Here is a 24,744-nt window from a genome sequence, read left to right on the forward strand (position 1 = left end):
AACTAATTGGCAGCCAGTGCAGTCGGACCAGGATCAGTGTAATATGCTCAAACCGTCTTGCAGCGGTGAGCAACCTGGCTGCTGAATTCTGCACCAGCTGCAGCCCTACATATAACTCATTGCAGTAATCTAACCTTGAGGTTTACAGAGCATAGACAACAGTAGTTAGGCTATCCCTGTCCAGATAGGGGCATAGCTGGGCCACCAGCCCAAGCTGATAGAAGGCACTCCGGGCCACTGAGGTCACCTGAGCCTCGAGCGACAGCAAAGGATCCAAGAGTACCCCTAAACTACAAACCTCATTTAGGGGAAGGGACACGGGTGGCACTGTGGGTTAAACCACAAAGCCTAGGGCTCCCGTTGCTCGGTCCCTGCTCCTGCCCACCTAGCAGTTCGAAAGCACACCAGTGCAAGTAGATAAATAGGTACCGCTCTGGCGGGAAGGTAAACGGCATTTCCGTGTGCTGCTCTGGTTCACCAGAAGCGGCTTAGTCATGCTGGCCACATGGCTCCCTCAACCAGTAAAGCGAGATGAGCGCTGCATCTCCAGAGTCGGTCACAACTGGACCTAACAGTCAGGGGTCCCTCTACCTTTGACCCCACCAAGAGCAGGCGACCTCCCTCTTAGGGAGGGAGAAGTGTTCCTGAACTACCGTTTACTGAGATGCATGAAATGTTACCATATACAGTATGCACATGGGGGTGTTCAGGCTGAGTTCATAGGGAAATGAAACGTCCATAGGTTAATGAAACACGGAAAAGCTCTGACAGTTAGCTGTTGTTTGCAAAACCTCTCCTGGGCGAGGCTAAGCGTCCTAGGCACCTCTTGGCAACGTTCCTTTGGGTACTTTTAACCTCTGAAGGTGTGGTGCAAAGTCCACCTGTTTTGCTTCCTTAACCTTTGCAATGGAACTGCCGTTCTTCTTATCCTACCTTATGGCTGCAGGTAGGGACCATTCCTCGTTTACTTGGTGGAGCCGCTGCTTCTATACTGGAATAATAACAATAACAATAACAATAACAATAATACTAATTATTATTATTATTATTATTATTATTATTATTATTATTATTATTTATACCCCGCCCATCTGGCTGGGTTTCCCTAGCCACTCTGGGTGGCTTCCAACAGAATATTAAAATACAATAGTCTATTAAACATTAAAAGCTTCCCTAAACAGGGCTGCCTTCAGATGTCTTGTAAAAGTCTGGAAGCAGTGGCAGAGGAATGGGGCAGGGGACGAAGCGTGGTGGGGAGGGACAATTGCCCTCACATGAACCATAACCCACAGATTCCCAGCTTTCTTCCTCCTCTTCCACCTCTTCCTCTTCTTTTTAAAAAAGAGTTAAGTTTCTAGCATTTGCAGAACCTAAGATATGAGACGAAATGTACAGGCCCTAGGCTCCCCGCCCCCCTCCCCCCCAACGAAATCTTGGGTTTCAATCATTTTGTGTATGAGAAATTAGCCTGCTCTCACCCCCCCCCACAACGTCTAGTATTTTACTTTGATATCCCATATATTTACAAAGGGCATTTAGAAAAGGTTTTAAAAGAAATCTCAGCAGTAATCAGCAGCTGGGAGGAGGGAGAAATCCCCCCCAACTGGCTCTATCAAATTTCTTTACAGGGGAAAATTGGGACATTTTGCATAAAAAAACTTGGTAGGCCATCTATTGATAGCTGCAGGAATCTCAGTGGCAAGATTTTGGAAAACCTAAGGGTTAAACATGGTAAAATAGTACCAAAAAAATATGTGGGGAGGGTTTGCTCTTGTTTGTTTTCTGGGTATCTATTTTGTGTTCTTATTTTGTCATTTTATGTTGTAAACTGCCCTGTTCTCTTCTGATGAAAGGCAATATACAAATTTAATAAATAATTTAAATTAAAAAAAACAAACCACAGGAAGCCTTGGGAAATCACGTTAACTGAGAAATTGACACAAAGTTTATGTTTTGCCAGTGGTTAAAAAAGTGACACACATTCTTGGCATATTGCTGACCTTGTATAACGTGCACGGATAAAAAAAGATACTGTTGAAACCTTGCCATTGGTCTTTAAAAACGTCTATATTGTCTAATTTAAAATTATATTTGCTCAAAGGGGACATACTCTCAGTAAAAGAACTATGCAGACTGTGGATATGTGCATGCGTGTGTAGATAGATAAAAAGAGACAGAGAGAGTCTATTGCTCATCGATTAATTTTCTATTATTTTGTAATCTTTGCAACATTTTTGGTACCAAAGATAGGCTTTATGTTTGGTGTGTGTCAGAACCAAGTTACCTGTGATTCAGTGGGTCAGTTAGTTAAGGGGGCATCTGCCTCCCTGGCTACGCCCGTGTGTGTGTGTGTGCGCGCGCATATATCTTCACATACACCCCTTCTGTTTTGTTTCCAGCTGCTTTGGAGGTGAAGACTAGTCCTTCTCCTGTAGTAGGCCTGGTACACAACCCAGTTGTGCTGCATTGTAACTTTACAGTTCAGGAGAGCGTCAGAAAAGAAGACGTGGCTCTGAAATGGGCGGTGAAGACTGTATCTGGAGAAGAGAGGGCAGTGTTTTTGTTTGATGGCAACCACACAGCAGGTTACCGGCAAGGGCCCTTAGTGAATGTTGAGTTACTACCCCATGGCATTGCATCACTCACCTTGTCCGATGTGACATTAAGGGATGAAGGGATTTACACGTGTACTGTGTTGGTAACTCCACAGTATGGAAATGGAAAGATCCAGCTTAAAGTCAGAGGTACCAATTGCTTTTTGAAGTTATCCAACCAACGCAAAATGAAGAATCTTTGAGATCAATAAAGTGGTCCAGTAGAGCGGACTGTTACATGCGGCACCTGCCACCAAATATTGCAGTGCTGTTGTGCAATGTTCCACTTAGCTAGCCATACATTCTTCTCAGACAGTCCACATCATTCCCTCTCCTGGTTTACTGTCCCCCGCAACATTATTCTGTGCCACTGAGCAGGCTAAGTCTTCATGGGTCTGTCTCGGGGGGCGTTCTGCCTTCCTTCCCTTCTTAAGTTTCTAATCCCCAACCCAATATCTATTGTGCTTCTGAAAACCTTCACCCGTGTGTGCAAAGGATGCTATTTTGATTGCAAAAAGATTGACACTCACCCCCCCCAAACATTGCTAATAGAAGGAACAAGTGCTTCTAAAGCTGTGGCAAACCTCACCCAGCCCCACAAGTAAATCAGGGAATGGGAGGTGGGGGAAAGCAACAGCCACAAAAAGTAAGGAGGGGAGGAGTGACTGCCATCGCTGTTGCCACGAACACGAAGAGGAGGAGGAGGAGAGCTGGGGGGGGGGGGAGCAACAGTAGAGGCCATACAGTGCCAAACTGGTCTGGGCCCTGCCGCACATCCTTAGTGCCTCCTTAGTTTTCTGGAAGAGGGATTGACTGTTAAACCACTCTGTAAATTGTGGCTCTGTAAGGGGAATAGGGGTCTCTTAGCAAATCTCAGCACCTTGAACAAGCTCCACTTCCAAAGATGCTTTGGGAGAAGAAGCCATGACTGTTTAAAGTGGTAGGTAAAGGTAAAGGTAAAGGGACCCCTGACCATTAGGTCCAGTTGCAGACGACTCTGGGGTTGCGGCACTCATCTCGCTTTATTGGCCGAGGGAGCCGGTGTACAGCTTCCGGGTCATGTGGCCAGCATGACTAAGCCGCTTCTGGCAAACCAGAGCAGCACACGGAAACGGTGTTTACCTTCCCGCCGGAGTGGTACCTATTTATCTACTTGCACTTTGACGTGCTTTCGAACTGCTAGGTTGGCAGGAGCAGGGACTGAGCAACGGGAGCTCACCCCGTCGCGGGGATTCGAACCGCCGACCTTCTGATCAGCAAGTCCTAGGCTCTGTGGTTTAACCCACAGCACCACCCGCATCCCTGTTTAAAGTGGTAGGAGACTGCTTTAAATGTATAGCACGTAACACATTTTATTAGAGCAAAAGCTTCCATGGAGTAGATTCCATTTCAGCAAATATGTGGAAGGCATTCATCAGTGGTGGATATGAGCAAAATTCCTCTCTGATAATAATCTGCTTTCGCACCCCAGCTCAGCCTGCTGTGCTGCTGTCACCCCAAAGTCTCCTAGCTGCTGCAGAAGGAGAGAAGACATTTACTTGCAACGTTCATGACTTCTACCCCCAAGCAATTAACATCTCTTGGCTGGTCAGGAAACAAGGCAGCCTACGCGAAACACCGCTGTCCTCAGATATATGCACAGGGGCCCCATCTTCCCGAGGCCGTGACGGATTGTTTGCTGTGCTGAGTCGTGTCACCCAAATGGTGTCGGAGGCTGATAATGGTTCCTTATATATCTGTGAAGTCCAACACGAGTCCCTGGGAAAACCGCTACGTAGAAATACAACTTTGTTGGTCACAAGTAAGTGTCCGCAAATCTGTTTATTATCATTTGTTAAATTTATATTCCACCATTCCTCCAAGGAGCTTGAGGTGGCATACATAGTTCTCCTTATCCTCACAACAACCCTGTGAAGTATGTTAGGCTGAGAGAGAGGGGGGGACTGGCCCACTATGACACTTCATAGCTGAGTTGGGGGTTGAGGTCTGGTCTCCAAGGAGCCTCACAGGCAACTAGCCACACACTTTTCTGGTGGCTCTGAAGTTCCTGCCTTGCTCGCCATCTCCTCTACTTCTATGGTCCTGCAATAATTGGAGGGGTGGGGGTCTGGAGGCACCTGCACCACCCAGGAAGCTGGTGTGGGGACCTTCAGTCCTGGGACAGAGATGTCCAAATCCTCAGGCTCATTGGCAGTGTGGATCTGCTGCAAGGTCCAAGCTTCCTTTGCTCCTCGTCCAAGGAGACCTCAAGCTCTAGGTCTGAATCCAGACAATGGCTTTTTATTCATGTAAAGGTAAAGGGACCCCGGAGCGGTACCTATTTATCTACTTGCACTTTGACGTGCTTTCGAACTGCTAGGTTGGCAGGAGCAGGGACCGAGCAATGGGAGCTCACCCTGTCACAGGGATTCGAACTGCCGACCTTCTGATCGGCAAGTCCTAGGCTCTGTGGTTTAACTCTCAGTGCCACCCGCGTCACCTTTTATTCATGTACCAAAAGCAAATCCTGCAGGACCACAGTCCATTACACTTATTTAGATCCACTGTTCTGTTGTCAGCGATAACAGGACAAGCCAAGTAAAAAATAAATCATCTTCAAGCAGGGGAGTCCCAGCAAGCAGTCTTGGAGGCCCAAGCCAAAGAAGTGACAAAGCATATGTCAAAAACAGAACAACTGCTATTGGTTTTAATAAATACATTTGTATTCTAGTACCAAAATCCTATCATCGGGACACAGGATTTATTGTCGGGGTGGCCACCTCTTGCATCATACTGACAGGCTTATGCAGCATATTTTTAACCATCTTTTATCAAACGCGGCTTGCGAAAGGTAAATTTTAAAGAATCCTAAAACATTTCAGGGTGGAAGTCATTCATTTTAGCCCAGTTCATGATCTGCATGAAATGACCCATGAAAGATTGCACATGTATTTGTCACTATTCCATGCCTCTTCCAAAAATGGAAACTTTCTGTTCCCAACACATGTTTTTACTTATTTACCTGATGTATTTATTTACTGCCCAATAAAAATATTCTAGTTACTGCTAAGTTACTAGTGATATGTCTAGGGGGCATGGCTTGGCTTTTCATGGGCCACTCTGGTCTTTCCATTTTGTGCTAAGATCACAAGAAGAGCTCTGTTGGATTGAACCAAGGCCGATCTAGTCCAGCATCCTGTTTGCACAGTGGCCAAGCAAGCACCTATAGGAACTCTGAAAGCAATAGCTCTCTTCCCACCTGGGATTCCCATCAGCTGTTATTCAAAGGCACACTGTCTCTACATCTGGATGGTTCAGTCGGTAGAGCATGAGACTCTTAATTCCAGGGTTGTGGGTTTGAGCCCCATGTTGGGTGAAAGATTCCTGCATTGCAGAGGGTTGGACTAGATGAGACTCCCATGGCCTCTTCCAACTCTACAATTCACTGATTCTACCAGTGGAGGTACAAAAAGGCCATTGTAGCTAGTAGTAATTGATAACCCTGGCCTCCACGTTCCTCTGCAGAACAATTTCTCAATTAACATTGAAATGTGTTTTATGTTTCCTGCACAGATGGGGAATCTGTAGCTTTCTAGGTATTCATGGGCTCTAGCTAGCTGGGAATGATGGGAGTTGTAGTCCTGCAACATCTGGAGGGCCAAGAGTTTCCTATCTCTGGTTTCTTGGGAAGAAGGCTGCACTATGTTCAAGGGACCTTTCGCTAAGTGCACTGTACCCTAACTGCCTTTGCTTTTTATATATATAGCAGAGCCCCAGGTCTCCTCAATCATCCAGCCTGACCTGATCCCGATTAATGAAAAGATCAGGCTGATGTGCAATATAAATGGATTTAGACCCAAAACAATCCAGGTGAAATGGTACCGGAGAAACCCACACAGGATGGTGTTGGCATCAGACCATGCAAAGGAAGATGCAGCCCTTTGTGAAGCTGGAGAAGATGTTACCGGTATGGCCAAGCAGCCGTTGGAAGCCAATGGCAGATTTTACAGCATCTCCTCCTGCCTGAGCTACACACCGACGATAAAGGACGATAGGGCAGAATTTGAATGCAACATCCAGCACAGCACACTCAAAAATCCAATACGGAGGACCACAATTATTCATGTTACTGGTAAGATTAATAGCAGTTCTCAAAGGAAGCAGCAGACAGGTTATGTATTCCAATAGTGCAGGGGTGGCAAGCTACTCCTGCCAGGCTGGCCACATCCTTATCTCTGAAAATTGACAGGTGGGTGGGGACGTCTGCCTGTCAATCAACTGACCTCGTGCTTTGAATTCCCTATTGATTAGTGACTTGAAATTCAGCAAGGTCATTTCCTCCTGCTGTGTTTCAAGACACATCCTTTCAGACAGAGAGGGAGCAGGGATGTCTTAATCCAAGCCCATTACCTGATTTGTTCCCCGCCACCCACCAAACTTCAGTTCATCTGCCCAGAAACAACCACAACTTCCATTTCCAAGCTGGGTGGAGGCTGGTTTGAGGGGGAGTACATCAAACAGAAGTGTTTCTCAGAAAGCCACCGTATACCTACCGATTTCAGGTAACATCATGTGTAAAGGTAAAGGGACTCCTGACCATTAGGTCCAGTCGTGGACAACTCTGGGGTTGCGGCCCTCATCTCACTTTATTGGCCAAGGGAGCCAGCGTACAGCTTCCGGGTCATGTGGCCAGCATGACTAAGCCGCTTCTGGCGAACCAGAGTAGCACATGGAAACACCGTTTACCTTCCTGCTGAAGCGGTACCTGTTTATCTACTTGCACTTTGACGTGCTTTCAAACTGCTAAGTTGGCAGGAGCAGGGACTGAGCAACAGGAGCTCACCCCATTGCTGGGATTCGAACCACCAACCTTCTGATCAGCAAGTCCTAGGCTCTGTGGTTTAACCCACAGCGCCACTCGACTTCAAATGCCAGCAGTGGGATTGAGCTGGAGGTAGAGCAAGTGGTAAAATTTTCACAGCCTCAGATTGTGTTACCTGAGGGTGACTTGGAATACAGTGGTACCTTGGGTTAAGTACTTAATTCGTTCCTGAAGTCCGTTCTTAACCTGAAACTGTTCTTAACCTGAAGACCACTTTAGCTAATGGGGCCTCCTGCTGCTGCTGCACCGCCAGAGCATAATTTCTGTTCTCATCCTGAAGCAAAGTTCTTAACCCAAGGTACTATTTCTGGTTAGCGGAGTCTGTAACCTGAAGAGTATGTAACCTGAGGTACCACTGTAATAGAGGCAAGGCACATCATTCACCACAAAAACAAGAGAAGCCCGAATTGGCCAAATAGATACCTATAGTACAGGTTCTTTTGGCCTGCCACTTTTCCTGTAGAGCTAGTGTAATGTCTGAAAGCTCTGTATGGAATATCTTTCCCCTCCACACAAACACACACAGACTTTTGATCTCTATTTGGCAGCTCGACCAGCGAGTCATTACATCTTCAGCTCGCCCCAGGTTCCCATACAGGGGGATAAGCTTATTCTGATCTGTGTTGTGGAGAAATTTTACCCAAAGGCCATCACTCTGGATTGGTTTCGAAATGGGCAGCCTGTTGAAGAAGTGACACAGTTTGGGCCTTTCCCTTGTGAAAGTGATTTTTACAGTATATGGAGCCAGACTGAGTTTATCCTGACCAGAGATGACGAAGGAGCAATTTATACCTGTCGGATCAAGCACAGCAGCTTTGGAAATGTCGAAGAACTCTCCTATGAAATAAATTTGCAAGGTACGATGCCTCTGTGGTTGGAACAGATTTGATTTCTTATTTATTATTGCCTTTGGCCTGGGTGCATGTATTCTAGGGACACATGCTTTCAACTTTTTCTTTCTACAGCAACGAGGACTAGAAAGTTACATTTAATTAAAACCAACCAACCAAACAGCAATTTCAACCGAGACGCATTACATCTCTTTCTCCCCAATGGCCTTGGCAGAACAGGGTGCATCGCTTGCCACTATATCTTAAGGGGAGCAACTCACTTTGTTATTTCATGTCCCTACAGGAACGCCCCCAGAAGTCCTCTGGATCACTCCAGACCCACCGGTTCCTGTTGCAGGAGAGGAGCTGAGGCTAAGCTGCCGAATCAATAACTTCTCCCCTAGCGTCATCAGGGTGAATTGGTTCCAAGATGGGAAGCCACTGCATGTGGGAATCTGCCACTCGGTCTCCGTAGTCGGCGCCAATGGCTTGCACTCCATGTGGAGCCTTCTGAGAGTGACACCTGCACAGGGGGCGGGGAATACTGTGTTTACGTGCAAGGTGGAACACGACGCACTGAGTGGATGTGTGGAAAGAGTGTACACTTTGCAGATGCCTGGTGAGTCCTGAGTTGATAAGATCCTTGAACAAACATCAAGGAAGCCGGAATAATGCACAGAGGGAGTCTGGAAGAGAGCTTTGGGGCAGTGATGTGAATAGAAAGTCGAGAGGTAGGAGCTGAAATGAGACCCTTCCTGCATTCCAACATCTTTTCCCCGCAAGATGAAAGGCAGCATGCTTTGGCTGTTGGCCTGAGGTCGTCATCTGTAAAAATACCCCATAGGGTGGCAGAGGGATTAAATTTTGCTTACAGAGGGCTTTGAAGATGTTCGCTTCTAAGTATTAATATTATTGAGAAGCTATTACAATGTAGCCTTTGGCTGCTCCCTGCAAGTAGCCAGGTGCAGTTTTTGAGGGATAAGGCAGAGACCCCACCACAAAACCCCCACTTAGATGCTTACTAGATTTGTTCCTGTGGTGGACTTGTAGTTGACAGCAGGAGAAGTGTTATGCAATTATTTTCACCCACCCTCTATTTCTGCATTGCTAATGCTAACCACTTCATTCTAGATGCACTTACTTGGTTGCGAGTAAGTCCCATTGTCCTCTTTGGGGCCTACTTCTGAGTAGGCATGTGTGGGCTTGCACTGCGAAGCATTCACAGATACTTGGGCTTGGTGACAAACTTGCAGAAGTTTCAGCTGAGGAAATCTCTGATTTTCCCCCATGCATTTTTCTTACGCTTCACTTCAATACAGTTGTACCTTGGGTTAAGTACTTAATTCGTTCCAGAGGTCCGTTCTTAACCTGAAACTGTTCTTAACCTGAAGCACCACTTTAGCTACTGGGGCCTCGTGCTGCTGCCGCTTTGCCGGAGCACGATTTCTGTTCTCATCCTGAAGCAAAGTTCTTAACCTGAAGCACTATTTCTGGGTTAGCGGAGTCTGTAACTGAAGTGTATGTAACCTGAAGCGTATGTAACCCGAGGTATCACTGTATCTAGCAGCCCCATGCAGGCAATCGATACTTTTTACATGCTTGGCAAAGAAACATTTGAGGAGAAGACTCCCATATGTTTCCCTTTTAAAAGTTTATGGGTGAAGGAAAAAGCCCGCTAGTTTTCCATACGTACTCACAGGTTCAGTCCTAATAGGGAAATGATGCAGTTTTATTTTAGATCTTGTTTGACAATGCAAACTAAGTTCCAATGAGTAGTGAAATGTCGGTTTAGTGCCAATTTCTATTACCAGGAAAACCAAATGTTAAGTATTTTCCACGCTGCAAGCATGTTGTAACCATCATCAAAGTAACTCTGCATGCAGAAAAACAACAAAGTTGGGAAGAAGGTTAAGGTGGAAGCTGCTCCCTGAAATATTAGTTTTCTGTGTGCAGGGAGGGGCAGGGTTTGGGCTGGTTTTTTTGGTCAGGGCAGCTCTATTTGTAGCCTAAAGTTGGAAAATCCAGTAAAAGTTTTATTACATGGTTCTGTTTCTTAACCCTTTCACATACTAACTAGCATTGTTAGATTTGACTGCAAATCTCCCACATTTTGTTCAGTGTTGTGATGTGAATATTGGCAATGTCCTTTGAATATAATTTGGGTCAACAGATGCAAGGTTTAGGAGGGAAGCAATGTTTTAAGAGATGGTGGCTCAAAACCCCTTGATGCTAATTTATTGGATATAGAATTGCCAAGTGGCTTGCTCTTGTGCTGTTAACAGAAAGCATGATATGGAGAGAGAGAAAGAGCAAAGCCAGAAAGTGATGTTTTTCAAGCATGGAGAAAATCATTCATTACTATTGGGTGGGCTAATCAATCTGCTGATAAACAATCTGCACTAGTTGGTTCAGAATCTGGCAGCCTTAATTGTATGCTAGAATAGTAATTCCATTTGTTTTCTTTATTGGATGAAGGTTGAACCGTTTTCATGAAAAAGAAGCGAAAACTGCATTGAAGCAAACCAAAGGGAGATTAGCAAAGAAACTATGAGTGGACTGGATTTCAAGGCATGAACAGAAGGATAAAAGCAGAAAAAGGAAATAATATGCTGTCTGCAACCACTAGATGTCGCTTTTCACCATCAACTGTTTGGCCAGATAATTCCAGATATTTGTGGTTTAGTTTATTACATGTGAAATCTCACACTCTGGTGACTCTCCTTCTCCAAGAATTCAGGAGTGACTAAGCTTTCTAGTTTAGATCACCACTGCCTTTAATTTTTTAAATTATGTGCCACATTTCTCTTTGCAAGAGAAAAAAACCAATCCCACAAGATAGTTCATGACCAAGATAACTAGCAAACAGTCATTTAGAAATTATCAGAAAAATATTCCCCAAAGAACATAGGAGAGTGTCCTGTTAGCTCAGTGGTAGTGCCTGTCCATTAGGGTGTGTTGAATTTTTCCAAAAACGAGGGTTGCTAAAAAGTTGTAACATGGCTTGGGAATTAAAAAGATATTTTGGTTAAATTAATATAATTTAGTTTTGGATGTAGGTCATTTTGTGTGTGTAAAATTGCATAGAAATTATTAAAAATGATTGCCAAGTACTTCCAGTTATATTATACATTTTCGTTGTTGGCATTTGTCTGGAAGAGTCTTCCATTGGGAGTCAGTTGAAGAGTTACAGTGCCTATTATAGCTGTAGAGACCAATATGGGAGAGACAATTTAGTATATTACCTGACATTTTCAGAAGGCAAAATCAAAATTCTTTGGGTTTCTGAAAGCAGCTTATGTACTTCTTCATCAAATGTAGACTTACGAAGCTAGATCTTGTCCAATCAGAAAAACAATGGCAGATCTGAATTCCACATGCCCCAAAATGTTTTTTTAAAGATCCCTCACTAAGAAATTTGCAAAAATTAAGTTTCAGCCCCTAAAATGACATGCCCTGCTGCCCATTCTCACAGCCCCAGGAAGCAATATACTTCTGAATGCCATCTGCTGGGAAGCAGCTTCTGCTTGTGGGCTTCTTGTAGACTTTGGGTGGTCCACGGTGGGAATAGGAGGCTGGACCAGATGGGACATGGGCCTGATCCAGCAGAGCTTTTCTTATGTCCTTAATCTTTGCCTGCTGATGATCCCAAGTTCAGTGCGTAGTTATCCTCTCTTAAAAGGACCCAAGACTTTCAACCCTAATCCCATTGACCTGGGAGTAAGCCCCCTTGAATTAATAGGATTTACTTCTAAGCAGACATGGTTAGGGATGGGGGTGGCGCTGTGGGTTAAACCACAGAGCCTAAGATTTGCCAATCAGAAAGTCGGTGGTTCGAATCCCCACAACGGGGTGAGCTCCCGTTGCTCGGTCCCTGCTCCTGCCAACCTAGCAGTTCGAAAGCATGCCAGTGCAAGTAGATAAATAGGTACCGCTCCGGCGGGAAGGTAAATGGTGTTTCCGTGCACTGCTCTGGTTCGCCAGAAGCGGCTTAGTCATGCTGGCCACATGACCCAGAAGCTGTACGCCGGCTCCCTCGGCCAATAAAGCGAGATGAGCGCCGCAACCCCAGAGTCGGTCACGACTGGACCTAATGGTCAGGGGTACCTTTACCTTTAGACATGGTTAGGAACGTGTTGTTCAGTAGTAAGTCAGGGCAAAGACCTCCTGACTGAGATAAGACAACTCATCTAACTTTAACAATTCCTTCAGTGCTGTTACTTTCCTCTTTCATTTGCGGTTCCATAAAGAATGGAGTTTTAGCAGCTGACATTTCTCAAACACTTGCAGCCATAAGTAATATGTCAAGGTGCAAATGCTAAAATTCTCGCCTTGATGCAGTTATTGCGGATATAGAGCCCTACGTCTAAAAGGATATTTGTCCATTCTGCATTGAAGGTCCCAGCCGTGCTGAGAGATAGGTCTGCTTTTATAATGGGCCAACTAAAGATTCCAGTGACTTCAGCTGTCAATCAGCTGATTACAAATCAGCCTTGTGAGGAATGACAATAAAGCCGTTGCAGGAAGGAATATATTTATGAGCAAGATCGGAATGGCGAAAGCAGTAGGGAGTGAGGCATGCGTGTTGAGGTTGCTGGTTTGAAGTGTGTGTATTTTGGAAGCAGGAACTGCTGTTTCAACTGAGCTGATCTTGTCATAATAATATTAATAAAAACATAGTGGTGAAGGCTTTTTCTTTTGTTTTTAAAACTGGCATTCCAAATGGAAATTTCCATGCAGAAATATGTTTGTTGTGAAAGGGATTATTTACATGCCCTAAAAGAGGAAGAGAAAGAGTTAGATACTAGTTTTATGATGTGAAAACCCCTATCAATATTAGTATAATAATTTAAATACCTCTGATGTGCCTCCACCCCCCACCCCACCCCGGCAAGGAAAAATAATTCACATTTCCTTTTTTTAATTCAATTGACTTCTTTTATGTTAATACAAGTGGTTGTTTTAGTCAGCTAGCCTTCATCTGCCCCAGCTGCAACAAAACATGTCTCTCCCTTATCAGTCTTTACAGCCACAGCAGGTGCTGTGATCTTCCAACAGTTTGACTTCACCCTCAAAGGTGTACTCCTCCATTGTCTCCCAAGACAGACGGATGCCAACCAGCTGGAAGAGAAAACAAGGACTGAAGTTGGGGTTGCTTTGCATCTCCTCTCCACCAAATGTCTGAGCCTCCTTCTGTGCCTTTAACAGCAGCTTTATCTGTAAAAAATGAGCAGGCAAAGCTTTTCATGGCCAGGAGATGAGAATGACCAACCAACTTCTGAAGATCTGAACCATTTCGAAAGAATGGCCAAGACTGGCCTGGATAGCAAAATGCTACCTGAGCACAGCTGAAGACTCTTATTTATAAAAGTATTTCTGATTCATAAAGCTTTTCTTTTTGAATGAACAATAAGAGCACATTTAAGAGCTGCATGAAAGGCAGATTTTTAATAGGTTCAGTTGTTCTGTGCAGAGAAAGCTGCATATGTTGATTCCCCCCCCTGTTATGGGCTGAATAAGAGCCAAACATACAACATTCCTGATTTCTGTCCACCCTTGTAGCCACCCTTTGAGTCATTTCTGATTTGCCAACATCCTTCTTAGAGTCTGGTGAATACAGTTCACAGGATATGGTCTTGCACCTGGGCTGACCAAATTAGCCCCTTGTCTCCCAAGTTCTGTCAAAATCTCAGTAATTCACTGGGCACACCTGCTAGATCACAGCCTCACCCTGTGCACATCCAGTATAATAAGCAATTATGTTTAGGAGGATGCTCTCCAATTTTGGGTCATCCCCCCACCCAGAATTGCTTTTACTTCTGATTGCTTTATACTTGAATCTATTAGCTATTCTGCCTGTCCAATACCTCCAATTCTCTTTATTGGCAATTATCTATGAAGGAGGTTGCTTGTTTTCTGTCTAATACAGCTCCCCTGTCTTTCAGGCATGATGTAGGGTTTATTTCATCAGTGTCTGGAAAGATGTTCTATGATGTGTTGAGGACACTGTGAGATTGAAAGGTGAGATCAGGTTATTTTGTTTTTCTCATTTCCCCCCTCACAAACACATAAGCAAAGGCAGAAGGGGAGCCTCGGCAGATAATTATCCTCTTCTCTCTCATCTTTCAGCGCTTTGATCTCTTTTTTCAAGTTGATTATGAAGAATGGGATGGAAACGCTGCCTTCTGCCCTTTGCCCAACGTCCCTGCAGTGAGGGATTCTCTTGCTTGTTAGACTCTTAAAAGGAATCATCTCATCTCCCTTCATGTTGACAGTTTTCTCCCTGTTCAGTGAGAGGGGAAGCAGTGCTGCCTGGGAGTTGCAGGAACCCACTTTGTGAGACTTGCTGATACCAGGAGGTTGCTGAAAGCCGCAACTATTTTAGCACTCTAATTGCATTTGGGAGTTATCAGTTTGGATAGCTCCTTTGCGACCCGTTTTTCAAGAGGAAGGACCTTTGTTCAGTGGTAGAGCATCTGTCTTGCAAATATGAGGTCCCAGACTCAGTCCCCAGCACCTACAAGTAAGATGGGGAGAATCTCATCTGAAATCTTAGGCAGACACTGTCACACAGTGTGGGCAATACAGAGCTAGTTGGATAGTCCTACCTGGGCAGTTATCTTTCCACAAGGGTAGACATTAATGCCGAAATCCAGCATCGCCTGAGCTCTGCAAGTGCAGCTTTCTCTTGATTGAAGTGCAGAGTGTTTGAGGACCGGGGCGTTTGCAGGGAAACCAAAATGCTTGTTTACAAAACTATAGTACTACCAAACTTACTGTATGCTTGGGAAAGGTGGACCACTTATAAACGCCATCTCCAGCTCCTCGAAAGATTCCATCAATGGTGTCTCCAAAAATTTTTACACATCACTGGGGAAAACAGAAGAACTAATGCCAGTGTACTGGAAGAAGCAAATATCACCAGTGTCAAAGCAATGATTCTTCAACATCAACTTCGTTGGACTGGTCATGTTGTGCAGATGCCTGATTATCATCTTCCAAAGCTACTACTCTATTCCAAAGTTAAAAATGGAAAGTGTAATGCTGGTGGTCTACAAAAGAGGTTCAAAGACTCTCTCAAGGCAAATCTAAAGAAATGTAGTATAAACACTGACAACTGGGAAACACTGGCCTGTGAGTGTTCCAGAGAACAGCTTTTACCAAAGGTGTCATGGGTTTTGAAGATGCTTGAACTCAGGGCGAAAGGGAGAAGCACGCTATAAGAGGAAGGCACACTTGGCAAACCATGATCAACTCCCACCCGGAAACCTATGTCCCCACTGTGGAAGGATGTGTGAATCCAAAACTGGCCTCCACAGTAACTTACAGACTCATTGTTAAAGCTGTGTTTATGGAAGACAATCTTACTCAGCTACTAGTGAAGAAGAAGATGGATAGTCTGTGCATTTAAGGTAGCTCCCTATGTTCCTAAAATATCCCTTCAAAACTTTGAACCCTCCTCTAAAACATATTCTACCTAGCAACCCAAGTTTCATTTCCATGACCTCACAGCTACATTCTCCCCATGTCATTGGTGCCAGTGGCCCTGAATCCTCTTTAGCACTATATGCTAGGCTATTTAGGTGACATCCACAACCTTGCATGGAGCAGGCAATTCACCCTGTTCCTTGCCTGCCTATCACACATTCAGCTGCCTCAATTCCTAATGGTCAAATTGCCCACGACCAGGATCCTTCCACCTGCCTCTTGATTCCACACTGACAAAGGAACAGCAACTTCAAATTTAGCTGAGGGCATCATGCTGGTTTAGGGGTTCCTGACTGATCTCTAACAGAGGAGAGCCAGTGTGGTGTAGTAGTTAAGAGCAGTAGACTCGTAATCTGGGGAACCGGGTTTGCGTCTCCGCTCCTCCACATGCAGCTGCTGGGTGACCTTGGGCTAGTCACACTTCTCTGAAGTCTCTCAGCCCCACTCACCTCACAGAGTGTTTGTTGTGGGGGAGGAAGGGAAAGGAGAATGTTAGCCGCTTTGAGACCCCTTCGGGTAGTGATAAAGCGGGATATCAAATCCAAACTACTACTACTACTACTACTACTACTACTCCTCCTCCTCTTCTTCTTCTTCTTCTTCTTCTTCTTCTTCTTCTTCTTCTTCTTCTTCTTCTTCTTCTCTTCAGGGGCAATGGCTGGTGGGAGGTTGGTGCTGCAATTGCCTCCCTCTACCTGACTGTGGACTCAGGCATGATGCCCTCCCTGTCTCTGGTAACATGTGAGAAACGGGAGAGGCAGCTCAGTATAAAGCAGCACCTTATGTCAAGCCAGACCATTGGTCAATATTCTAGGCAGAGCATTTTCTAATTCAACCGGTAAGAGCTTCCCAAGATGCGAAATACATGTTCAGAAATACATGTTTCTGAACTCTGCTTCCTGATATTTATTTTAATGTATTTATTTACTTTTTTACATTTATACTGCACCTTTCTTCCATCATGCACACGTGTAGTTTCCAAGTGGTCTCCCATCCAGGGACTGACCAGTCATAGTCCTGCTTAGCTTTGGCAAAGTGGTGGCCTCATGTGCCTTCAGACCATAACCTAGAATCTTTAGTAGGAGATGCAAGAGATTGAACCTGGAATATTATGCATGCAGAGCACATGCTCCACCAATCAACTGTGCCCTTAATACAAGATTCCAGAGTTTTTTTGGGGGGGAGCTTTGGCTATAGGCAAATTTGTGCATCTCAGGGGGAAAACATAGCTGCTGCCCCTGCCCTTGGAACTAGAGGCTAGGTTTTGTCCATGGGTCCTGCATTCGTTTTCCTCCACACCCTTTGCATGCTCCCAAGCCTCTTGCAAGGCACTTTCCCCAGCGCAAGCATCGTACTACCAGTGGCTACTATATTGCCGTGGGGCAGAAAAAGGAGTGACACAGAGCTTCATCAACTCAAGAAGGTGAAGCATCCACCCCCCCCCCTTGAGCTTGCACCTGGAACAGTCCTATATTCTGCCGCCACTGCTCGGAAGGGCATAAGTTAATCAATAGACAAAACCCAAATACCCATTTACCAAAGAAATTCTAACCCGGATATTATGTTCAACAGTTCATCCAACCCTTTACCGCAGGAAGCCTGTTTGTAGGTCACCTCTATCAGCGGTTTATGTGTAACTTTGCTTTCAGATGACTCCCCCTTGCCCCTTAAGCCCCTGTTTCTTTCAAAAGCGACCTCCCTTTGTTCTCTTTAATCTCATTGGCCTTCTGGCACAGGAGCCTTATTCTAAACTTTTCCATTCCTTACTTCATGCTGGGTGTGATGCAAAACCATTCTCAAAGAAAGGAAAGTTTTAAATAGCTAGTTTCTTAATAGGGTTCTCATGTTGGGAGCAATAATCTTCATATCTGTTTTGTGGCAGTAATGACCACCTATGATACGCTTTGCAACCCATGAATTTTTGATGTTCCAGTACACCTAGGAAGGATGTTCAGCATTTCAAGGCAGGGATAAATATCTCAAGAAGAGGAACCAACAGCTAATGTCACACAGTGGCTAAGAGACTGAGCTCTGAATCTGAAAGCCTTTGGTTTGAATCTTAACTCTGCCAGAAACTGACTACGTGATCTTGATCAACTCATCCTCTCTCAGTCTCCCATCTCTCATATGGGGAATAAGGATACTGACTTATCTCCTTAACTACATACATCTTAGGTCCCAGCTATTTGGAAGACCGTATTCCCTCATACAAACCTGCCTGGATTCTGAGATCTTCAGAAGAGGCCCTTCTCTCAGTTCCACCTCCCTCACAGGCACACTTGGGCCTTCTCAGTGGCTGCTCCCAGACTTTGGAACTCTCTCCCTTGAGAAGCTAGACAGGCTCCCTCCTTGCTATCTTTCTGCCAGCAGGTGAAGACCTTCTTGTTCCAACAGATGTTTGGGAAATGACAGTTTTTAAGGAAGGGGCTTGTTCTGTGCTGTTTTTGTTACAATTGCCTGTATATTTTAAATAGACAGATAGATGATAGATAGATAGATAGATGATAGATAGATAGATAGATAGATGATAGATAGATGGAGTTTTAATTCTATTAATGTTTAATTGTTTTTCACTGATTCCACCCCCCCCCCATGCATTTAGTTGTTATTTTGTTTGTACTCTACTTTGAGTCTGACCAAACTGTGGGAGGCAGTGGAAGACAGGAGTGCCTGGCGTGCTCTGGTCCATGGGGTCACGAAGAGTCGGACACGACTAAATGACTAAACAACAACAACAACAACACTCTACTTTGAGCCCTTGTCAGGGAAAAAGGCAGGGTATAAATAAAGATAGAATAATAATAATAATATGATGTTGGTTGACATCTGTCTGTCTCGGGAGACAATGGAGGGGTGTGCCTTTGTGGGGTGAAGTCAAGCTGTTGGAAGGTTACAGCGCCTGCTGTGGCTGTAGAGACTGATGCAGGAGAGACATGTTTTGTTGCAGCTGGGGCAGATGAAGGTGGTCTGGTTGTGTTACAGCCAATGCACCATGGCGTTTCTTCTCTCTGTGCTCCTCCCAGCTGTCATTCCTCCTCTGGTCACTGCTATGGATTTAATAATAATAATAATAATAATAATAATAATAATAATAATAATAGGATTCCTTTGAGCACTCGAAAGCACTATACAAGTGCTAAGGAAGCTAAAGTATTATCCTGATTTGAGGCAACTTTGAAATGTATATTTCTACTTCTGAGCTTTTGAATGGTGAGAGGGCTAAATATTGAGTAAGCGAAGGGCTGTAGCTTAGTGGTAGAGCAAATGCTTTGCTTGCAAAAAGGTTCCAAGTTCAGTCCCTGGCCAGTGGTGGACTTAGGGCTCTCAAATTCCAGTGATGCCCTATGCAGTGCTAAAATTCAGCAACCCCACCTCTTGTGCTTCATTCTAAAGCATTGTTTTGGCACCCTCTGCTGTGTGGCGCCCAGTGAGAACGCACCAGTTGTGCCACCCTAAAACTGCCTCTGCCCTGGCATTGTCAGGCTGGGCTAGGGGAGACTCCTGCCTGCCTGAAACAAAAAAGAAAATAAACATTATGTTACTTATCTACTTATTTTGTTATTACTTTGTTTGCACCAGACTTCCTTCCACCTCTTACTTGGGTCCGTGGAATTCTATGGTATATGCCTTTCCAATTGTACCTAATATTTTATTTACCATCTTTTCTACTGTTTCTACTACTAGTTGTCTTTACAAGAGTCATGCCTGCCTGAAACTTCAGATGACCCCTGCAAGTCAGCTTGGCGGACCAATGGTCTTACTGAGTACAAGTCAGCTTCCTATATTTTCGTGTGTTTCAAAAGGAAGGTTCTGTATTTTCCAGGGACACTTCCTCTGTTATTGGCCTAGGTCAGGCATTCCCAAACTCAGCCCTCCAGATGTTTTGGGACTACAACTCCCATCATCCCTAGCTAACAGGACCTGTGGTCAGGGATGATGGGAATTGCAGTCCCAAAACATCTGCAGGGCCGAGTTGGGGGTGCCTGGTCCAGGTGCTCCAATGTCAAAGCATGAGCAATCTGGAAACCACAATTGAGATACTGGCTCACATTTGAACAAATGTTTTCTGAGGGGCCCTACAGATGTCCCTTTTAGTGAGCATCCGTGATGATTTGTGTTCCTGATGGTGTTGGGGCAGTCCTATGCGATGCCGCTTTCGAGACCATTTGCACCTGCAAAGGTTTTGGGGTGGCTATACTGCTTTGTTTCCAATCGGCGCATTTCTTGCAACCTTCCTGAAATCTCACAATTTTTTATTCAGGGTGTCGTTGTTTTTTGTTCCCCTTTTGTTGCGCTATAGGTTCCCTTGGGCAACAATAATGTGGAGGCACTGGGAACGCACCGCAGGACAGCTAATAAAGCAGAACAAATCCACCAGGAATGCCCCATTATTATGTCAAGAGTGTGGTGCAAAATGCACCCATTGTAAAACACCAGTTCGGGAAAGGGCCCTGAGCCCTGAGTAAGACTGCTAAGTTAGGTGTGACTGTGGAAGGGAGGGGCAAGGCCGGATTTAGGTTTGATCAGGCCCTAAGCTACTGAAGGGACACGGGTGGCACTGTGGGTTAAACTACAGAGCCTAGGACTTGCCGATCAGAAGGTTGGCGGTTCGAATCCCCGTGACGGGGTGAGCTCCCGTTGCTCGGTCCCTGCTCCAGCTAACCCAGCAGTTCGAAAGCACGCCAGTGCAAGTAGATAAATAGGTACTGCTCTGGCGGGAAGGTAAACAGTGTTTCCTTGTGCTGCTCTGGTTCGCCAGAAGCGGCTTAGTCATGCTGGCCACATGACCTGGAAGCTATACGCCGGCTCCCTCGGCCAATAAAGCGAGATGAGCGCCGCAACCCCACAGTCGGCCACAACTGGACCTAATGGTCAGGGGACACTTTACTTTTACCTTTAAGCTACTGAAGGTAATGGGGCCCTTTATATGTCCAGCTGTCCTTTGTCAACAACAAATTGTCGCTGTTTTTTGTGTACCTTTGTATATAGAAATGAGCAAACCAGTGATATTTTAGGGAGCAGGCTAGCAGGCGGGGCCCATTACTTACATCATAGGAGTCTACACAACACAAAACACTGTTGTTGTATGTAGGTTTTATTTTATTTGTTTTGTATATTATGCAGTGGTACCTCAGGTTACATACGCTTTAGGTTACATACACTTCAGGTTACAGACTCCACTAACCCAGAAATATTACCTCGGGTTAAGAACTTTGCTTCAGAAATCGTGCAGCGGCAGCAGGAGGCCCCATTAGCTAAAGTGGTGCTTCAGGTTAAGAACAGTGTCAGGTTAAGAACAGACCTCCGGAACGAATTAAGTACATAACCAGAGGTACCACTGTATTGTGGAAATGTACATCTAGTTTTTTTCCCTTTAAATTTTTTTGGGGGGCCTCAAGAGAGTGGGTGGGGCCCTAAGCTATAGCTTGTTTAGCTTATATGTAAATCTGGCATTGGGGAGGGGCAAAGCCAGGGGAAAGGGGAGGGGACCAGATAGTGGTGCCATTAGCTAATTTTAGACTCTGCGCTCAGTTGTCTTGTGAGGGTGTCTCAATAGGTGGTAATGTGTATGACTTCACTTGCTTTAAGATGTGATAAGCCAGGCCTTCTGCACACTCTTTGTTGTGGAGCCTGAAACTTCTGCCCCAAAGTCCTGTCCGGACAGCACTACACTCTGACAGGTGGTCAGGGAATGGGCCCTGAACAGCCGGAGCAAAATTTGTTTGTTTTTTAAAAAGGACGGAGCATACAGCTTCCTGCTGGCACATGTGTCTAGTGGCACAGAGTCAAGCCACATACTAGGAGATCTGCATGACAAGCCTGTAAAAGCAACCTGAGTTGTTGATTTTTTTTTCAAGCAGCTGCAATGTGGAGGCATTTGAGGGCAGCCCCATCATCACAAGAATTGGCCCCTGAGCCGTTTAAGGCTTTATAGGTCAAAGCAGCACTTTGAAACTGATTGGCAGCCAATGCAGTTGGACTAAGATTGCCAATATATCTTAGTTTATTCACATCATCAGGCAAAAGGTGACTCCTTTCAGAATATAAGAATTATTATTATTATTTTTTAAGTACCAAGAACTAACCTTGTACTATTTGGAAGTAGCCTGCAGTGTTTGTTCCAGGAAACACAACACCAAGCTGGTCAGTGTAAGAACTATTACTTAACTTTTAAGGGTTAGCAGTGGGTTTCTTTCTTTTTTTGGCTGAAGAATAGGGCACATACGCTCTAAATGAATAAATAAAGGCTGGGTCAAAAGATAAGGTATCCAATTAGAAAACGGCATTCCATGGACGCGGAAGGAACCGCACCTCTCCCCAAGGGGGTGACTGCTCACAGGACGTATTGGCCTCCAGAGACTAGAAAATGGCAGGGTCAGATGCAACAACGAAAGCCTCTGACAGGTTAAACTCTGTTCAGAGAACTGGAGAGGAGAAGCCAACTTCTTGAAGTCGAGGTCCATTCGCTGCCGCCCGTAAAATATTTGAGGGGGCTTACCTGCCCCCCCCCATTTTATTCAACTTTGCACCCCTGAATCCTCGGGTTTGGCTGTTCACTCTCCTCTTTTCCTGCCTCCCCACTATTACAACTGTTGTCCTGGCGCCACAGCAGCCAAGGAGAAGTTCCGTGGTCCCCCACGTGCAGCGAAACTTTGGAGCTGGCGCGCCTTGCGCGAAGGACGCGCAGCGCGCTCGGCAGATGCCGGCTCCAAAGCTGCGCTCCTTTGCGCTCCACGTGGCGACGAGCCTCTTGCTCGCTTCTCCTCGGTCTCCGGCTGGAGCGGGGTGGGCGAGGGGGCAGCCCCGAGGAGGCGGTCCCTTGAAGGAGGAGGAGGAGGCGGTCACGGCCGCGGCTCCCTCTCCTGGCTCTCTGGATGCGCCGATGGAGCGGGAGGTGGGAGTCGGTCGGGCTGGCGGACGGCGAGCCCCGTGCTCCCTGCCGCCGCCCCTAGGTAAGAGCCCTGCCTCCTTCGCCCTCCTCCCTCCCCCGGGATAAAGCGGCGGCGCGGGCGCCGCGGCCGGTCTCTCCCAAGCCGGTACGGTCGGGTTATTATGGCAGCGCTTGGAGCCCTAGTGAAGAAAGTGTGGAATATCCGCCGCTACCTGGTGCTGCTCTGCACCCCGCTGGTGCTGCTGCCTGTCCTCTTCAGCCTGCCCCCCAAGGTAACCCTTTGCCCCCACCTGCCCCCGTAAAAGCCACCCTGCAAGGGGGCTTCCTCCTCCTCCTCCTCTCCGCCCCCCACTTCCTTCTTTGCCCTAGACAAAAGTGGCTGTACCCCCACTTCTGCTTCTAGTGTAGCCACCAGCCCATTTCATCTTGCTCTGCCCCGCTTTCTGCAAGGAGCCTTTCCTTCCTTTCAACAGCTGTGCAGCAGGCGCAGCTTCAACAGGCGGTGAGTTCCCTGTTGCTTCACCTGTTGACTTTCTGTCTGTTGACATTGTCACACAGTCGTTTTAAGGCGGAGGTGACTTATCATGAAGAGGGGGGACAGCATTGTGTCACCCACTATCCTTAGCACCACCTGAGTCTCCAACTCAATTAATACCCCCTCCCTTTCTTAGCTCCTTCTCCCATCAAGAACCCTCCCCATCTTCTGTTTTTGGAAAGGCTGCACTCCCCTTTAGAAAACCAGTTTCCTGCCAAAAGTACTCAGATAATTCCTTCATTCAGCAACAGTCATCAGACTATTGGGAATAGCTCCTTGCCCTCTGCCCTAACTCCTTGTACCTCCCTAATCCCTGTCAAGATAATACTACGGTTTCTGCTCTCGCTATTCTCTGCATCCCTAATATCTATCCTGCCAACCCAAATAACTTCCAGCAGCAGCTCTTTGCACTCCCCAATATTCCCATCATATATTTCACAAGAGCCTTCTGCTCCCTGCACTTTGACTACTTGTAGGGAACTGTGGCTCCTAATGAAACTCAAGTTAAGGAAGAGCATAAGAAGCTGCCTTAGACCAAGTCAAACCCACTGGTCCATCTAGTTCAATATGAATGGCAGTGGCTCTCCAAGGTTTCAGATAGGGAACCTCTCCCAGCCCTACCTGGTGATGCTGGGGATTGAACCCAGCACCTTCTGCATTCAAGGCAGATGCTCTACCGCTGACCTATAGCCCGACCTCCAAAGGTTGCCACACTGATGGTTGTTCTGGTCCATCATCTCTTTGTCACCTCCTACTTAATGTTGCTTCCAACCAAGGAACCACATGCTCATTGTCCTTAAGGGAACTCAGGTTACCTCCAGACTGTTACTATTTTGGGGGTGGGTGGGATTGAAGCTCCTATCAGAAATGTATGTGTGTGCAATTAAAGTGGATTAACCTGCTCTGCTGACTGCATGCAACAAACCCACCTTTTTTATTAAAAAAAATTGGACTTTTTGCTATTGAGAAAGTGGTGGGTAAAAGGGTGGGATGGCCGAATGATTAATGGGAAGACGCATAAACATTGCACAAGCAAGCCTGAATGAATGCTTACTGTGTAACTTCCCCTCAAATTGGGATGAATGCTTGAGAATGACCAGAGACAGTCTAACCTCTGCTTAAGCTTTGTGCAAGTAAATTGGGAGGAATGATCAATAAATATAAAACTCAGTACATAACAGGTTGTCTGCAGGAGACAATGAACTAAACCCAAACCCCCTTCTCAGTTTTGGAGAGTATTTCTCCAAGAAATCGGCTGGTCTGCTGTCCGTAGAAAAATCCCTCCCTGTCCCACCCAACTCTCTACCCCTTCCCTTTACCTTATCAATAGCCTTTTCCTAGTTGCCCCCTTCAAGGAATATCCGCTCCTCCAAACAAAATGACCATCCTCTTAAAAAATCCCCTTTCACCTTTACCCTGTTGCCACTTTGTAACCCTAGGACCAACTCCAACATCATGTCACTTTTAAATGTCACCCTGACCATATAAAGCTCAAGTGATCCACTGCTTCCCCCAAAGCCAATCTTTCTTCCCTGCCCCAACTAAAT

General features: G+C 45.8%; 1 protein-coding gene, 1 long non-coding RNA gene and 1 gene segment (V, D, J or C); all 3 read left to right on the top strand.

Moving 5' to 3' along the window:
- The window catches only part of LOC308588438, a 243,543-nt gene that overhangs the window by 43,200 nt on the left and 175,599 nt on the right, over positions 1 to 24,744 (top strand). The gene's annotated exons all lie outside the window — the stretch shown is intronic.
- On the top strand, positions 674 to 14,404 carry LOC308588052 (immunoglobulin heavy constant mu-like). The segment is given in 8 exons: positions 674 to 946; positions 2,400 to 2,744; positions 4,066 to 4,395; positions 5,305 to 5,424; positions 6,340 to 6,705; positions 8,004 to 8,312; positions 8,590 to 8,904; positions 10,761 to 14,404.
- Positions 22,633 to 24,744, top strand: part of SLC13A3 (solute carrier family 13 member 3) — a 47,759-nt gene continuing 45,647 nt past the window's right edge. Inside the window, exon 1 of the mRNA XM_081196248.1 lies at positions 22,633 to 22,934. Coding sequence (XP_081052374.1) covers positions 22,824 to 22,934 — 111 coding nt within the window. The 5' untranslated portion in view covers positions 22,633 to 22,823. The remainder of the gene's footprint in view (positions 22,935 to 24,744) is intronic.

This window comes from Podarcis bocagei (genome assembly GCF_964188305.1).
Source record: "Podarcis bocagei genome assembly, chromosome: 5".
Classification (NCBI taxonomy): domain Eukaryota; kingdom Metazoa; phylum Chordata; class Lepidosauria; order Squamata; family Lacertidae; genus Podarcis; species Podarcis bocagei.